At 41.4% G+C, this 19114-nt stretch overlaps 1 protein-coding gene across 18 annotated transcripts in view; it reads right to left on the bottom strand.

The window, feature by feature from the left end:
* MAGI1 (membrane associated guanylate kinase, WW and PDZ domain containing 1) overlaps window positions 1–19114 on the bottom strand; it is a 630408-nt gene that overhangs the window by 63923 nt on the left and 547371 nt on the right. For all 18 annotated transcript variants that reach the window (XM_027039185.2, XM_027039188.2, XM_027039186.2 and 15 more), the window contains 3 exons: window positions 17895–17987; window positions 12512–12694; window positions 11111–11731 (listed from right to left, as the gene is read on the bottom strand). In XM_027039185.2, coding sequence (XP_026894986.1) covers window positions 11111–11731; window positions 12512–12694; window positions 17895–17987 — 897 coding nt within the window. The remainder of the gene's footprint in view (window positions 1–11110; window positions 11732–12511; window positions 12695–17894; window positions 17988–19114) is intronic.

Below are 19114 nucleotides of genomic sequence, written 5' to 3'. Positions count from 1 at the left end.
CAGACCTGGGTTGGGCCTCAGGCCCGGTCGCCTTTTTGCTGTGTGGTTTTGAGCTGGTCAATTTCCCACTGCCTGTCGTCTTACCTGTAATAATACAGTGTTCAAGGCAACAAAAAGAAATAAAAGGCATCCAAATCAGTAATGAAGAAGTAAAACTTTCACTATTTGCTGATAACATTATGCTATATACCCAAAATCCAAAAGACTCCATGTAAAAACAGCTAGAACTGACAAATGAATTCAGTAAAGTTATAGGATACAAAACCAATCAACAAAAATCTGTTGCATTTCTATGCACTAATAATGAGGCGGCAGAAAGAGAAATTAATAATGTCATTTACAATAGCACCAAAAATAGTAAGATTCCCAGGAATAAACCTAACAAAGAGGCGAAAGACTCGAACTCTGAAAACTTATAAAACAATGATGAAAGAAATCAAAGATGACACAAAGACATGGAAAGATATTCCATGTTCATGGATTAGGAGAACAAATAGTGTGAAAATATCTATGCTATCCAGAGCAATTTACATGTTTATTGTAATCCCTATCAAAATACCAACAGCATTTTTCACAAAACTAGAACAATTCTAAAACTTGTATGGAACCACAGAAGACCCCAAATAGTCAAAGCAATACTGAAGAAGATAAGTAAGGCTGGAGGCATCACAATTCTGGAATTCAAGCCAAATTGCAAAGTTACAGTGATTAAGACAGTATGGCACTGGCACAAAACAGACATATAAATCAAAGGAACAGAACAGAAAACCTAGAAATGAACCTACCACCAGGTGGTCAAGTAATCTTTTTTTAATTTTTTTTTTCAACATTTTTATTTATTTTTGGGACAGAGAGAGACAGAGCATGAACGGGGGAGGGGCAGAGAGAGAGGGAGACACAGAATCGGAAACAGGCTCCAGGCTCCGAGCCATCGGCCCAGAGCCTGACGCGGGGCTCGAACTCACGGTCCGTGAGATCGTGACCTGGCTGAAACCGGACGCTTAACCGACTGTGCCACCCAGGCGCCCCACCAAATAAGTAATCTTTGACAAAGCAGGAAGGAATACCCAGTGGGGAAAAGACAGTCTCTTCAACAAATTGTGTTGGGAAGACTGGACAGCATCATGCAAAAGAATGAAACTAGACCACTTTCTCACACCATACACAAAAATAAATTGAAAGTAGATGAAAGACCTAAGTGTGAGACCTGCAACCATAAAAAAATCCTATAAAAGAGCATAGGCAGTAACTTCTTTGACATCAGCCATAGCAAGTTTTTTTCTAGACATGTCTCCTGAGGCAACAGAATCAAAAACAAAAACTACTGGGACTACATCAAAATAAAAAGCTTCTGTACAGCAAAGGAAATAATCAAAAAAACTAAAAGGCAAGCTAGAGAATGGAAAAGATATCTGCAAATGACATATGTGATAAAGGGTTAGTATCCAAAATCCATAAATAACTTATAAACTTGACACTCAAGAAACAAATAATCAAATTAAAAATGGGCAGAAGACATGAACAGGCATTTCACCAAAGAAGACGTACAGATGGCTAACATACAAGTGAAAAGATCTTTAACATCATTCATCATCAAGGAAATGCAAATTAAAACTACAAAGAGATATCATCTTACACCTGTCAGAATGGCTAAAATCAACAACACACACAAAAAAACAAGTGTTGACAAAGATGTGGAAAAAAAGGAACCCTCTTACACCATTGGTAGGAAAACAAACTGGTGCAGCCACCATCAAACACAGTATGGAGATACCTCAAAAAGGCAAAAATTGATCTACCTTTTAATACAACAATCACACTACTGAGTATTTACCCAAAGAATATAAAAACACTAATTCAAAGGAATATAGGGACCCATATGTTTATAGCAGCAATATTTACAATAGGCAAGATATGGAAGTACCCAAGGGTCCACTGATTGATGAATGGATAAAGAAGTGATACACACACACACACACACACACACACACAGGAATATTATTCAGTCACAAAAAAGAATGAAATCTTGCCATTTGCAATGATGTGGATGGAACTAAAGAGTATAATGCTAAGTGAGACAATAGAGTCAGAGAAAGACAAATACCATATGATTTCACTCAAAGGTAGAATTTAAGGTGAACAAAGGGAAAAAGAAAGAAAAGAAAGACAAATTAAGAGACAAACACTTAATTAGAGAGAACAAACTGATGTTTGATGGGGGCACAGGTGAAATGGGTGATGGGAATTATTATACATCTAAAACTAATATAACACTATATATTAACTGGAATTAAAATAAAAAACTTTAAAGATTCTTATAAAATTATGCGTTGCCTGTGTGGCTTAGTCATTAAGTGTCTGACCTCAGCTCAGGTCATGATCTTGTGGTTTGTGAGTTCGAGCCTCCCATCGGGATTTGTGCTGACAGCTTAGAGCCTGGAGCCTGCTTCGATTCTGTATCTCCTTTTCTCTCTGCCCCTCCCCTGCTTGTACTCTCTCTCTCTCTCTCTCTCTCAAAAATAAATAAACATTAAAAGTTTTTTTAAAAATTCTTTAAAATTAAAAAAATACAGTGCTCACCTCAGAGAGTTCTCTTGAGGATTAGTGTTTACAAAACCAAAGGGCCTGATGTTAATTCACACTTTTCACTTAACATATATCACTTTCTGAACACCCACAATGTGCCAGGCATGATCTCAGCTGGCAGGGACGAAGTAGTGACCAAATCCAAGTCCCTGCTCTCATGGAGGTCATAAGTAAGTGTGAGTTCCGTGAGGGAGAAGCACCGAGCAGAAAAGTGGTGCTGGGGGTGTGCTGTAATTTTCCATGGGGAGGTCAGAGCAGACTTCTTGGAGGAAAGAACCTCAGAGCAGAAGCCTGAAGGACGCGAGTGAGAGAGCCCTGTGGCTCCCTTGGAGAAGAAACAGTCAGACAGAGGGATGGGTAAGGGCTACAGCTTTGGCACAGGACCTTGGAGCTGAACCTGGATGATGAGAAGTCATTTTGACAAAAGGAGTGATGTGATTCAGTTGCCTTTACATTTCTCTAGTAGGAGCACAGGCCGTAGGAAGCCCTGGGATGGGCTGCAAGGCCTCTGCAAGGCCAGGTGCCGTATGATGGATGGCAGAGGCCAGGGAAGAAGCAGGAGGTAGATGGAGCTGGGCATCCTGGGAGGGATGAGAATGACCGAATTTGCTGATGTGAACACACAGAACTCCAGCACTATTAGGATATCACTCTGCAACCAACCCAAATTCCTCTTTTGGAGGTCCTGCAGCTCAATGTGAGAGATTCTGGCAGTCAAACACTGAAGCGGTGCAATTTGCAATTCATTCTCAGGCCCAGGACCAGAGGGCAAAGAGAAGAGAGACACCTGATCACCCGGGTTTAACTCCGGTGCACAGCTCACTGCGGTTCTAATTATGATGGTTGTGCATCGCTTTAGAAGGAAAAAAAAAACACACACACAATGTTGATGATGTGCTTAGATGATGAGATTAGATAATGCTTTTCCTATATGGATCAATGATTTAACGAACCAAGTATCATCTGTAAATTTTGATGAAAATTAAGTGGCATCAATTTGCCCATGGACTTCAGACCTTATTCATTACTTTATACGTAAGATATTCCCCTCAATACTTACGATATTGAAGGTACGCATCTATAAGCCAAGATGCTGCTTAGCCTAGTGGTTGTTAAGAGCCCAGTCTTTAGGACCAAAACTTCTAGGTTTAAATCCTGGCTTTGCCATTAACCAGCGGTGTGATTCTTGGTAAATCCCTGTCCTGAGCCTCAGCATCTTCTTCTTTTAAATGGAGCCAAGATTTTACTTAACTCATGGAGCTCTTTTAAATTATGCTATATAAAATGTTTAGAGCCAACTATGCCTGGCACACGTTGGAAGTATTTACTGTCTTATTACAAGTCATTTAAGCAAGGAGGAGTCTTATACATACTTTTCCAACCAAACCAGAAATTTCCCCTTTGCTTTACAGGAAGCAAATTTAGCTGTGGAGTTTCAACACTGAAAACAAAAGTAATTTTTTCATTTTTTTTCCTAGTGTAGGCGTTAACAATCCCTGCCTTCATTTCCCAGAGAACCCTAACTCAGAATCACAATGCAAAGTGATGGCAGTTCCAGGGTAGTCGCAGCAATGGGGTGCACGAAGTTTTATTCACGGGTGTATCTATGAACTGCCTGTACCATGGTAACAGGTCGGGCACACGTAAGTGCTCAATCAGTGAGAGCAGGAACATGACCAGTACCATAACCACCACCATTTCCACAGCCAATTTCTGGCTTTTAAGGTCTCTTTATCATGCTTCTAAAGGTATGAGGTGCGATTATGAGGCTGTAGGAGACGGACCTTCGGGAAGACCAAACAATCTGTTGCTTATAGACTTTAGAAGAAGAATATTATTCAGAAATGAAAGTATCTGTGGGGCACCTGGGTGGCTCAGTCGGTGAAGTGTCTGATTCTTGGTTTCGGCTCAGGTCATGATCTCAGGGTTTGTGAGTTCAGCCCCATGTCGGGCTCCATGCTAACAGTACGGAGCCTGCTTGGGATATTCTCTTTCTCTCTGTCTGACCCTCTCCTGCTCATGATCTCTCTCTCTCTCAAAATAAATAAACTTTATTAAAACAACAACAAAAAAAGAAATGAAAGTAACTGTTTTGTGTTATAACCTGATTTTCCTCCAAGTTAAATGTCAGAGAATTAAAACTGGGTCCAGGGGCACCTGGGTGGCTCAGTCGGTTGAGCATCTGACTTCACCTCAGGTCGTGATATCATAGTTTCTGAGTTCGAGCCCCGCATCAAGCTCACTGCTTTCAGAACAGAGCTTCTGCTTCAGATCCTCTGTCCCATTCTCTCTGCCCCTCCCCTGCTTACACTCTCCCCCAAATAAATAAATATTTAAAAAAAAAAAACATGGAAAGGTCCATGGTTGCAGTTCTGGTTGTACATGAGAATTGCCTGTGGAACTTCTACAAAAATACAAGATGCCTAGAGGTCATGCACTGTGATTAATATACTGTACGTCTGGGTAGGGCCTTTTTTTTCTTTTTTAGTGTTTGTTTATTTATTTATGAGAGAGAGAGAGAAAGAGAGAGCGCATGCGGGTGAAGGGTAGAGGGAGAGGAGGACAGAGGATCCGAAGTGAGTTCTGCGTGGACAATAGACAACCCGATGTGGGGCTTGAACTCATGAACCATGAGATCAGGACCTGAGCCAAAGCCAGATGCTTAAACCACTCAGCCACCCAGGTGCCCCCACACCCTGTTAAAAAAAAAAACAAAAAAACAGCACTACCCAGTTGCTTCTGATACTAGGTAATATCAGTAAAACACCACTGATTTACTGTGATTACTTGTGTGCCAGCAAGCAATGAGCACACATGGTATCTTATTTTATCTTTATCAAGCACATGCACATGCAAAATAAGTCTCATTATTCCCATTTTCTCAGATGATTTGTGTAAGGTCACAAAGTATATAGAGGTGGGAGCTAGGCTTTAAACCTGCATCATCTGGCTGTAGAATCTTGGGATCTTTCCTCTATGTATGTAACAAACAGCTTGTGAAAAGCAAGAATATAGGAATTACCAGTTAGGCATTCATGATTCAAAATCAGCCTCCTTTGGAAGACCAGGCTCCCCCAGGTAGAAGTAAATGCCCTGAGGCTATGAGCAGGAACCTCTCCGTAACTCTTGAAGATAATTTCAGAACCTGCTGCTAAAGCAACAACTGCCTAGCAAAAATTCCCAGACTCTGGCCATAGCTGTTCTTGGTAAGAGAACAGCCTCTGATTAGCTTTTAGCTGAGCAAGGAGGTGTCTGTGCTGTGGCCGACATCCCTTTCTGTGACTGGAGGAACACTTCTGGGTGAGCTGAAATTCAGCTACGGAAGATCACCGAACCAGCCAGTTGGCCTAAAAAAGGTGACTCCCTCAATGGGGTCTTTCTTTGACTTACTTGATTCTGACTGCTATGGGTCTTGGGGACCATGATTGTGAAATACATTCCAGACATTGCTAATTATACTGTCTATAATAATCATAATAGTCTCCCTGGTGAATTATATTCTCTCAAAAGCTTTACATGCACATTTGCAGCTGCTCACCAGCAAGCCCATGATCCCCCAAGAACAGAAGGCCAGAAGACAAACAAAGAGAATGACCAACTTAAAAAATGTGAACCTGGGGGCACCTGGTGGCTCAGTTGGTTAAGCGTCCAACTCTTGATTTTGGCTCAGGTCATGATCTCACACTTCTGGAGATGGATCCCTGTGTTAAGCTCTGCATGGACAGTGTGGAGCCTGGTTGGGATTCTCTCCCCCCCACCCCTCGCTGCCCCTTCCCTACACCCACCTCTCAAAAAAAATAAACAAACATTTTTTTAAAATTGTGAATCTGGAGTTGTGAGCTGTGAATACCACACAGAGATTTAGCAAAAAGATGTCATGACCTGTGAGTACCATCACAGAAGATTAACAAAATCTGAGAACTCTAGAGCAGCAGCTAAGAGTGGTGGTAATTCCTTAAAACTTTGGTCACGTCTCTCAGGCTGAGAGTCTGATCAAAAGTGGGGAACTGTTAAAAAAAATGACACAATAGGCCCCAAACTGAGTCACTTAGGCTGAGCCCTGGATCACCAAACTGAGACTTAATATTTACTTACAGTTTCAGCCTCTCCCAGGAATAAAATCTTACACCATACCATTTGGAATTACCTGGTTAGCATTGGTGAGGTCACCTGCCTGGTAGAGGCTGGCCTTCCCCTAAGGGAAGGTGATCCTACAACCGATCTGCTTTGTGCTCGTTTAACACCGCATCCTACTCTTTTCTGCATGTAAAAGCCTTCTATCCTGTAGAGCTTCCCAGAGCTCCTTTCTTTTGCTCGAAGGGGTGCTCTCAGGAATCATTGAGAAAAGCCAGTTTTCTTTCAAATTTACTCAGTTGAATTTTGGCTTTTAACACATCAAGGACATCATTTTGTGCATTAAGGTAGTAAGCCAAAAAGGGTCACTCGGAAGAGGACTGGTTCAAAACATCCATTTTGTGGAACTGAGCGCTGAGTCTCAGGGCAGGAGCGGTAACGTGGTCAGAGGTGTAGAGAAGTAAGAGGGCAGGTGGAAGCAGAGAGGGGCTCCTGACGCCCAGGTCAGCTGTCCTTTCGATACACACTTTCTCTCAAAAGCAAGACACACATTCTCCACTTCCATAAAGTACTGCCAAATCTCCTGAAACAGAGTATTCCGACTCAAACCAATATTACATCTTAAAGAATGTCCCACTTGCTAACCGGTGTGAATTAGCCAAATATACAAAATACACAAAGGTGCACAGGTAGCCATGTTACATACAATACCCTTTTTTTAAAAAAAGCAAAAAAAAAAAAAAAAAAAGAAAGAAAAGAAAAGAAAAGAAAAACCAACTTTTACAAGACAAATGATCTCTTGTAAATTAAAAACCCACTAAGGGCACCTAGGTGGCTCAGATGGTTAAGCCTCCAACTCTTGGTTTCAGTTCAGGTCATGATCTCATGGTTCATGAGTTCGAGCCCCACTGGTGAGCTCTGTGCTGACAGCATGGAGCCTGCTTGGGATATTCTCTCTCCCCCTCTCTCTGTCTCTCTCTCTCTCCCCTTCTCTCCCGTCCCCTGTGCACGTGCACACACACACACACACACACACTCTCTAAATAAATAAATAAATAAATAAATAAACAAACAAACAAACAAACTTAAAAAAAAAACCACTACTTTTTTTCAAAGTAGGCTCCACTCCCAACATGGGGCTGGAACTCAGGACCCTGAGATCGAGTGAGATCCTCTACCAACTGAGCCAACCAGATGCGCCAAAACCCACGATATTCTTAAAAAAAAAAAAAAAAAACAGCAATCTCCTTCTAGCATAATTTTCCACACACCTAAAAAAAGTCTCTAGATTCACACTGGTGTCAGGCAACAGGCTATCTGAATGCAAATACTACATAAAGGTAAGATAAGTAAAGAGCATTCTCCTGACTGCACAGCAGAGGGCGAAGAAGGTAAGTGCCTTAGGAAGATGGGGAGCCAGGCCTAGGAAGAAGGCTGTGCCCATGAAGAGTGTGACTGATGGACCAGGAGACAAGGACCTATTTACAGAGAAGATACTTGTAAACAAATCGGTAAGGGTCCCAGCTGCCAGGGCATGTGGATGAACACCCCCAGCAATTCCACGCCAGATCCAGGAAACTGTCCAGTCCCAGAAATTCACAAATGATATTCCAACCTCTGCTTGATTTCCAGCTTAGGGTGGAGGAGGGAAGACAAAAAAATACCAAAATCAAAAGGTACCCGATCTTGACAAGAAGAGACCTCAAAAATGAGCTCAGGAGATTAAGAATGAAAACAAATACAGATGTAGCTACTTCTGTCCCAAAGTAGAAAAGGCCAGTTGTTTAAAGCACAGAAAGCCTCATCCTCAAGCTTTCAATTCCTAAGACTCACAAGAATCATGAGTTTATCAATCGGCTTTATTAGGAGTTTGGCAGAAATGAGACTCATTAGAAAGAATCAGTGAAGTGGCCATTAACTTTCTCATTTAACCTAGAAGCTGCCTTTGTGGCTTCACCAAACCTTCTCGTTGACACCCTCACCATACAGGAGTGATGACTAAAATGTTGGCCCCTGTTCAAATAACTAACGTATGGCAGAAACAAATATATTTATATGCTTTCTAGAAAGATTAATAGTAGCTAGTGCTAGCCTGCCAAATGCAGATGTACAAACTTTCTATCCAAAACATAAATCAAACACAAGGCATATGGTGTATTTTAAAGACTGCTGATGTGAGACTGATTTTAAATTACTCAGATTCCGGAATCAACTATGGAGATGTTCACTAATGTGGCAATATATTCTGGATCTTTCCACATTAATTTAAGTTTATATGATGTAATGGCATTAACAAAAAGAAGGTCTTAGAAATTAAGAAGAGAAAATGCAAGCATATGTGAAATCCAGAGGTAGGTTTCTATCATCAGTTGTTTGCTAGTTTGGGCATATTCATTACAGTATGGTTCCGGTGAATGTAGTAAGTTAGAGGGTGCAATGAGGCACTATTTTTTGGTTTCCTTCAAGTGAATCTAATAAAAAAGAAAAACTGAACACACTGAAAAATGGCATGAAGGAGCAAATAAATTAGGCAGGAGAGCAGGGTGGTTTGTGGCCATCAAATGAGCAGTGGCTAAGTCAAAAATGGCCCAGATGGACCAAGAACCATTTAAGTTTTCAAGCTGCTGGCCACAAAAATCAGCAATTATGGAAAAAGCCATGTTATTCGGAGTTAAGCAGGGCAGAGTGTTGAACTGGAAACCCCAGATTTGAGGTGAACCCCTCAGTCATAGTAGAGCATGGCACCTGCCTACCTTTCAGGGACATGATACAAGTGAGATGAGAGACAGGGGCCAATATTAAAAGTGCTTTGTAAATTGCCAGCTTATCCACAAGTGTCAGGTATCATCATCAACACCATCACCACCACCACCACCAACAACCATCAACCATCACCACCATCACCACCAATATCAACACCACCACCATCATGATCATTCTTAATCTCGAGTCACTTTCTCCTACATCTCGGTCACTGTTGAGAAAACTGATCTGTGCAGTCAAGTGATCAAGGTACAAGAAGAGACTTCAAAAGGATGTTGCTGAAGATAACTGGTTAAAAGTTAAATCTGCACAATGGCTATTATAGCTGTTTAAGACGTGTTAGCTGAGCATTTCAGTTCACACAGACAATTGCTCTGAATTTTGGATTTCTTTCCAGTGACCCCAGTCATTCTGACCACAGAACATACAACATCATGAGATGAGAACACAGTCGCCGTGAGACAAAGGAGTTCCTCTGCTTCAATGGAACCAAAAGGAAATAAATGTCTAGCTCCTGATCTCTTTTCGACAATCAAAATATGCTGTACATCAAACAGATCATGTTGGCAAAGATTGAAGGAACAACCATTCTCAGGCCCACTGTGTGAAGTGATCAATCAACACTAGTCACGTACGCATACCCAGGGACAATACATTTCAGCCATGTAAAAAATACTTCTCAGTGCGAGTTCCTGAGAGTTCTGGTGGGGCAGGATTAAGGGGTGCAGGCAGGGGAGAGGAAATCTAGGTCTCAAGATTTAGAGTACCCCACTTCTCTGAGATCCTACCACTTCAAGAAGATGTGGGTATGTTGAGGTATGTTTTTCATTATGATCCTGGAGCTATTGTTCCTGTCAAGTGTAAGTAATCACATACCCATTCACTCATTCAATATTTTTTTCATTTATGAAAGCATACAACTGTCAAGTTGCAGACATGGGTCCTGCTTTATGGGTCTTATATTCTAGTGAAAAAGAGAGCAACAAAGAAAAATTAAATACATACACAAAACAATGACTTGTGCCATAATAATAATGATGTAATAAAGGCTAGGAAGAAATGGGACGCTGCAGTGAAGATTACAAGGAACTGAGAAGCTACTTTAAAAAAGTAACCTGAGAAACATTCGTCCAGGAGGAGACTTGAGTGAGACTGAGCTAGCCAAGTGAATAGCTGGGGCAAGAGCTTTCCAAGCAGTGGGAACAGGAAGTGCAAAGGCCCCGAGACAGCAAAGGCTTGTAGTACTAGAGCCTCTTCCGAAAAGAAGCCAGGTGGCTAGATTATAGTGACAAGGGGAGAGGAGTGTGAAATGAGGTTGGAACAGTGAGCACAGTGAGCAAGAGCCACGTTTTGCATGCAGGCTGTGCAGGCCAGGTTCAGGACACTTGAAGGATAGAGATTCTAAAATATTAATGTTTTTTTAAAAGCACAATGCAAGTTACATTTAAAAGTATCATTTTGGCTACACAGGTATAACATAATATATAAACACAACCTTCATTCTATAGAGGCTACCATTTGGAAAAAACAGAAGGCAATTTGAATACGTTTCCAAATGGGTAAATAAAAATGATCTTAAAGACTAGACATTTAAAAAGCCCCCAAAGCCACCTGGAGACTAGTAAGTGAACAATGGATTCTGGGTTAAGAGAAAAAAAAAATCATAGAACAAAAGAAACCTACATACCTCCTCGTTGCACCAACAGTGTGACTTCACTTCCCTTTGGACATTCAATCAGCATATCCACAACTTGATTATGGGTCAGAGCCTGCACGTTCTTCTTATTAACTTCCACTATAAGATCCCCTTCTTTCAGGCCACGGCACCTTGGACTGTCCACGATCTGTTTCACTCTTTGGCCACCGCCACCAGGACTGTCCGCGATAGTAAAACCAAAGCCCATTGGGCCTTTGACTATATGAACAGTTATGAGCTCTGGCTGAGTGGCTATGGAGGAAGCCAAAGAGACAGTGTCATTGGGGTAACCATGGGAACCGTTTGAAGCCACATCAGCAGGGCTGCTTGGCCTGGCATCCTTCATGCCATTGACTTTGCCTGTTTTACTGCTGTGACTGGCCGGCGAATCATAGGTCTCTTGCCCATTCACAATAATTGGTTCTTTATCCAAAATGGCTACCGAAGTCACTAAACTTGTATTGGGGTCATCTGGGTCAAAAGGCAACGGGTAACCTCGGCAGAGTTCAAGGTCCACGCTGGCACCAATGGGAATGGACTGGAAGATTTTCACAACTTGCGCATGTGTGTGTCCCAAAACACAGGTGTCATTCACGCTGACAATGACATCTCCTGCAAAAGGTAAGAGTTTGGGGGTTAAAAAGAAAGTAGCCAAAACAAGTTTTATCAACATTATACTATGAAACTCTACCAAAAGGAAGCTGAACGGAAACTGGAGGTTTGGGGGTGGTATCATAGGGCACAAAGGGAATGCTTCTATTACTTATTGTAACTGCTAACAAGGCATTCTTTTAGCATCTCCTGTCTGCCCTGCTAATGAGAATATAATGATCATTGAAAGAACAGTGGGATTTCTTCTAAAAAAAATTCTCATTGCAGAAATCCAAGTTTAGACTTCTTCTATTCATACAGATCTAAATTTTTAGTAAATTACCACCTTACTGTATTTAATAGCACCCTAACAGTACCCCAAAGTTAAAATGGCTTCAAAGGTTTGCATCTATACCAGGGAATGCATTTATGTAGTGGAGGAATCTTGCTTACTGACAGTGTTTTAAAAAAACATTTACTGGGGCCACTTGGGTGGCTCAGTCAGTTAAGCATCTCTTGGTTTCAGTTCAGGTCATGATCTCATGGTCCATGGGATCAAGCCCTGTATCGGGCTCTGTGCTCACAGTGCCAGAGCTTGCTTGGGATTCCCTCTCCCTCTCCATGCCCCTCCCCAGCTCGTGGGCTCTCTCTCTCTCTCCCTCTCAAAATAAACAAACTTAAAAAATACAAAAATAAAAAACATTTATAAAGTCACGAAATCATGATGTTGTTGGCCCCGGTTCAGGTGCCGGGTGGCAGTCACACCACACAGGGAATGCTAGGGCCCTGTGGTGCCTCTACCTGTTTCCATCTTGCCATCCAATGCCGCAGGACCATCCAGGACCAAGCTCTTGATTTGCAGAAACTCGTCAGGTTCATCACCTCCAACAACTGTGAAGCCAAAGCCACGACTGCTTTTCCGCAGCTTCGTGTGAATAAACTTGCCTTTCAACTCAGAAGGGTTTCGTGTAAAAAAGGGTTTGCCTGGATGAAAATACGAAAAGTATAAGGAACGTCACTATGCATGAAAAGGTGAATTAAATAAGAAATGACACAACTTATGGACGGCTCTCCAAGCTCCTGTGCCTGAGGGGTCTTAGGAAATTCCTCTCTTGACTGCAGTAATAAGATGGTGTTCCCAGGCCCCTCTGTTTAAGAAGGGGGATATGGTACCTACAGTATGTCAGCATGAAGTTCTCAAAGAAAATACAAGAGAAAAATGACCATCATCTGAAACACTTCTTGGTTTCAGTTCATGTAGTTTCACAGCAATTGAGCTGCCATGAGGTCCTTCACAGAAGATAAAATGGGTCTGTGTTTTGTGTTGTCTGTGTTGTTACGGTTTCTAATTTGCAATACAACTTCCAACGTGTTGCCTCAGGCTTGGCTTCTACTTGTAAAACCAATTCAGCGAAAACTTTAGTTTCTAATCAAACAGAAAACACATTCTGAAAATATATAGAGGATGCCAGGAAACATACGGTCACAAAGAATAATGATAAAAATGTAATTTGCTACTTTCAAAATTAGAAGAGTCGTAACTTCACCTTGAATTGAGTTTCAAATGTGTCATTTTTCCTGTATGTTTTTGTCTTTTAACAATTTGTAAAATAGCCTGGACATGCCCCCTAATAAAATTTATTGTTTAAAAAAGTTTAGGACGTGTGGCTTAGAATATTTTTTTTAAAATACAAAACATCTAGACGAAATAGTTACTAACAAAAGCCACACAGCTCCAAATTCAGTTGTCCTGTTTAAAATCAATTAATAGGGGCACCTATTTCAGCTCAGGTCACAATCTCACATTTAGCGGGATCAAGCCCCATGCTGGGCTCCGCACTGACAGTGTGCAGCCTGCTTGGGATTCTCTCTCTCCCTCTCTCTCTGCCTCTCCCCCATGACCTCTCTCAAAGTAAATACATAAATTAAAAAAAAACTGAAATAAAATAAATTAACAGCTATATAGCTAAAGAACTACCAAACATGCTCCCTATGGTTTTGTTTTCTTGATAATATTCACAATAACAGTTTGTACACAAACCAAAAATTTTAAAAGTCAGTATTGTTAGGAATTTCTCCACAATTGAGAAACTTTCCAGAATTTCTCTAGTTATCCCAAATAGTGGACATCATTTCAGGTTTAGACTTTTTAAACTCTCCTGATTAGGGGCTCCTAATGGAGCTCAGTAGAGCGTGCGACTCTTGATAACGGGGTTGTAAGTTCGAGCCCCACGTTGGGTGTAGAGATTACTTAAAAACAAAATCTTACAAACAAAAAAAACCCTCTCCTAATTATAATTCATATCCCCTTCTCTCCTGCTTGCCACAGCTTCCTCATCTTCTATCCAAAGTGTTATCAAAACAAAAACAAAACACCCAGGAGAAGAAGTCTCCATAGACCCCTACACCCAAGTGTGGCACCCAGGAAGGAAGTTATTTTTGGTTAGCTATAGCTAAAAGGCCTTTTTCAAAAAGTCTCTGGGCACACATACAATTTTTAATTGCATATTTCAAAAGTTCCCGGCTCTTAAAAAGGACTCTTTTAAATTACTAGAGTCATCGTCCTGCTCACGAAGCTCCCCCTTTGCAAGGCTGGTTGGAAGCTTCATAAACTACAGACTCGTCATGGCGGCTAACGAAAGGCAAGGCTGAAGCATTCGCCATGCACAGTCGTCCGCCATGGCATCAGAAAGGTGGTTTCAAGTGCACTCGGGGCTTGTGGGGAGACAGCTGCCACGGCAATTATCAGATGGAAAACCGAGGCCAGGGGTGTGTGCGAATAGCCTACATCCTTAAGGCAGAGGCAGCTAGGGAGTTGGGATGGCGTGAAGGGAAACACATTTCGGTTATGCAGAGACAGCAGTGGCCGTCACCTTCTCAGTGAGGCTCTGTCTGGTCATCTTCTTAAAAACTGTAACACCTCCTCCACCATTGCCAATCCCCCTTTCCTGCTTGTTTCCTGTCCCTAGTATTTATCACCATGCAACAAAGTATGCGTCTTAGGTATGTATAGGTTTGGTGATCTGTCTGATTCTCGCCCACCCCTTCACTTCATGTGCTCCAAAAGTTTGTGCTGAATAAACGAATGACTGAACAACAGCACAAAGAAATGAGATTCAACGTGTCTTTGAGAAGGTGGGAAGACGTGGTTGGGTGTTTAAGCTTCTCACCCTCATTATAGGCAAAGTTAGAAAATGTGAAAATGTGCCTGGCAGTTTAACTGAATGAATTTTTTAAAAAGCCATTAGCATATTTTGAACTTAGAATGTTTTCAACTTAATGGAGACAGGAACAGAGCTTTGAAATTACACCGGTGACTTCCTTTTTTTAGTGCTTAACTAGGGAAGATCACAGGGCTTCACATTCATGGACATTTGATTATGTTTTGTGAATGGTTGGGTCATGAGCTAACGTAGCTTTGGAAAAGAAGCACTTTCTACCCACAAGCAGTGGGACTGGAGCTCTCTGCTGCAGCCCTGTGGTAAATGTAATTTTCCAAGAGATCCTAGTCTGCTGACTATACAGCTGCACGATCTTGTTATGTATGAGAATCACCTGGGTAGCTCCTTTTTTTTTTTTTTTTTAAAGGTATTCATTTTAGAGTTGCCTCAGTGGCTCAGTTGGTTAAGCTCCCAACTCTTGATCATGGCGCAGGTCGTGACCTCACAGTTTGTGAGTTCAAGCCCCATGTTGGGCTTTTCTGCGCTGACAGCACAGAGCCTGCTTGGGATTCTGTCTCTCCCTCTCTCTGTCCTTTCCCTGTTTATGTTCTCTCTCTCTCTGTCAAAATAAATACATAAATTAAAAATAAATAAATAAATAAAGGTACTCCTGTCTAGGGCTTATGCTAGACCTATTTAATCAGGATCTTTGGAGTCTTGTCCCCAAATTCTGCTCTTCAATAGCCCTTAGGAGGTTGCTTTTCTGACAGGCTGGCACAATTTTTTAGCATGTGTTTGAACACCCTAGGCCAGTGATGTCCAATAGCAATTTCTATGACAAGACAATGCTTTATATCTGCACTGTCCAATATGGCAGTCACTAATCACACATAGCTCTTGAGCCCTTGATATGCAGCTAGGGGAACTGAGGGACTAAACTTTTATTTTACTTACTTAAAAAATTTTTTTTAACATTTATTCACTTCTGAGAGACAGAGAGAGACAGAGCATTAGTGGGGGACGGGCAGAGAGAAAGGGAGACACAGAATGTGAAGCAGGCTAAAGGCTCTGAGCTGTCAGCACAGAGCCTGACACGGGGCTCAAACCCACGAATCATGAGTTCATCACCTGAGCCGAAGTCATGCGCCCAAATGACTGAGCCACCCGGCACCTCTTTATTGTTTTTTAATTGTAATCAATTTAAATGTCAACACGTAGCCATTGGCATCTGTACTGGTTGGCCACATTTAGACTACATAGTGGTGTCCCCACACATACAAAACAAACAAATGAACAAAAAAGGTTTTAGCCAGAAATTTAACTGTTCCTAATGACACTTAGGATTCAAATCGGATGCTCTAGTACTTACTGGCCGTGTGGCGTGGGCCAAGTCACCAATGCTCTCTGCCTAAGTGTTACAGGTGCAAATGGAGGTAATGACAGTACCAACCTCCTTATTCATGAGAGTCGTAAGGAAAAACCATAGCAGACAGAAGATATGTAGGGAGGTACCCGGTAAATAAAAACAGCCCACTAAAGGTGAGTTGTAATTTCGAAAGCGGTGGTGGTGGGGTGGGTGCAGTGAAGGGATGGCTGCAGAAATCTCTCTCGAAGCCTCAACTGGAATTGGAGAATTTTCCTAAGAGCAACTCTCTTCAACATTATCATCTGCTGGAATTAGAAGTGTACCCTTGATCAGAGGAAAGTTTCGTTGGGCAGTGAACTTAGCAAAGCGACACCAATACCAGTCTAACCAAGGTAGCTACACATTCTTCCTGAGACTCCTAGCAGGATGCTAGAACAGGACACTTAACCAGCAGGCAGGGAAATAAGGCCACATGAGGTTGCAGAAGGAATTTTCTATTTAAAAAATACAGAGGAAGCCACAATCGCATTGATATTAATGCTATCATCTGCTATGTTCTATCTTTATTAAAACCATTAGGACCATAAAAATGTACACCCATGCCAGGAGAAATTATTTTACATAAACTGGTATTATTACCAATCTCATGATGCTATCAGCTTTCCAGGGAAGCAACTTCTTGCTCATGAAAATTATAATGGAGGAACGAAAATCAGAGAAAAGAGTTTTTCTACTTGTCTTTTTAAATCTAACGCAACGATACCTCTTTAAAAATGTACAGAGAACGAAGACAAACCTTAGTCTTTTTAATGGGTCTGTACCACAAACATTCCCCAACTCTATCAAATATAGTGCCTGTTCTATTTTTCTTAAAGAAATTTAAAAAACAAAAACAAACAAAAAACCCAATTCTTCTCTATCATTTAAGAGCAATCAGGCCTGAAAGGAGTAAGATTCTGGAGATACCAATTTTTAACAATGAACGTCTCTAGGGGCTCCTACTATCTGTGAGCATAAATAAGTGAGACCCAACGAAACATTGTAAAATATGTGTAAATGCCAAACTACAGCAAGAATAGGAGATTCACATTTAGTATATAATAATATCAAATGGTTTCACATTTACAAGAAAATCTTAGTCAAAAGCAAATATGTTGACGAGGATCTTGGAATATCCTCAAGCTGACTCTTCAAGTTATCTTACTAAATACCAATAATAAATTTCTGTAGTGTCGAAATCAGTGATTTACAACCCTGGGATTTCTCCCCAGGGGCATCTGGCGACGACTGGGGCATTAGTAGTTGTCACAGGAGGGTAGAGACCATGGACGCCCCTAAACTTGGTCCAATGCACAGGACAGGCCCCACGCACAACAAAGAATTATCTGGCCCCAAGCGTCAAAGGTGCTGAGGCTGAGAAACCCTAATGGCAAGTGGTCATTATTTTCAGAGAAATGCAATTAGCTGAGCAAATTTACCCACACACAAGGTTCTAGTTTTCTTGGCAAGTTTGATTAACAGTATGTTTAGAATTTCTAACATCACAGTTTTCACCATCAAAGGAAGGAATTGGCAATTGTGAGATTCTACTTTTTAAACTTCCTTTAAAAAATTAAGTTTTTGATCTAAACGCTTCATCATCATAAAGACGCTTTACCCTGAAGTGGAGCTTCTCTGGCTGGCTCCGGATTGCTCGGGGGGTGGTTTGGAGTAACGGGAGGCACAAGACATGGGTGATGTTCTGTCCATTCTGTGAGGAAAAGAAAGAGTACACTGTGTTTCCTTCAAATGGGAGTCACATTAACATTCTCTTAAAAGAAGATTCACCTTCTTAAGCATCCAACTATCCAAACTAATGAAACTAGACACAGAGAGCTTAGATGGAAAACAAACTGGTATCGGACCCCACTCTTTGTTAAGGATAAGATTCTCTCTCTCTCTCTCTCCCTCTGTGTGTGTGTGTGTCTGTGTGTGTCCCTCTCCCATCAGAGTTTTGAAGAAAGCTCATATCATATTGTGATATGAAAAATAAAAACTTCAGTTCTCTGTGACTGGAGGGTCCAAAGTGAGACCAAGTAAAAAATATCAGGAAAGATATACAATCAACTGATGCCACCAGCCCGATGAGGGAAAACCATCTCTAACACACTTGAGACATGAGCTGAGCTGCTGAGGTCTGCTCGTCTTCGATGACAATAAAGGTGATTTCAGCAGTATTCTAAAGTGCTATCCCCTCCCATCTCCCAAACCCGAACGGGACTCATCACCAACATGCCTGCGTCCTGACTGTAGTCCTCCTCACCTTGGAGGCCCAGAAACAACGTGCCGTGAGTGACCCTTGAGATTTACACAGTCACCTTCCAGCTAATATATTCAACCGTATACCCCAGCCTTCAAACAGCACTTTCTCGCACTACAAAGTTTCACCAGTTGAGAAAAATATTTAAAAACATTTTTTTTTAACTAGAAAAGAGATGAAGGTAGAAAGGAGAACTTTTTGATAGGTGCATACACATGAACACACAGACAGACAGACACACACACACACACACACACACACAATACTCTAAAATACAGTGTAGTGGTGCCTGGCTGGCTAGCTTGTAGAGCATGAGACTCTTGATCTCGGAATCACAAGTTCTAGGCCCATGTTGGACGTAGAGCTTACTTAAAAAAACAAAACCAGAAACAAAAGACAGTAAAATACAATCTATGGCAGTGTTTGGCCACCTGTGGCTTATAAGCCAAAGGGACCCTACTGTCCATTTTGATACAACTTTCAAGCCAAGGATGGTTTTTCCATCTTTACATGGTTGAAAAAATTAAAATGAGAAATACTTTGTAACACATGAAAATTACATCAAGTTCAAATATCCA

The sequence above is a fragment of the Acinonyx jubatus genome, chromosome A2 (assembly GCF_027475565.1).
Source record: "Acinonyx jubatus isolate Ajub_Pintada_27869175 chromosome A2, VMU_Ajub_asm_v1.0, whole genome shotgun sequence".
Classification (NCBI taxonomy): domain Eukaryota; kingdom Metazoa; phylum Chordata; class Mammalia; order Carnivora; family Felidae; genus Acinonyx; species Acinonyx jubatus.
The sequence above is the reverse complement of the archived record's forward strand: the minus strand, read 5'-3'. Positions and strand labels throughout refer to the sequence as shown.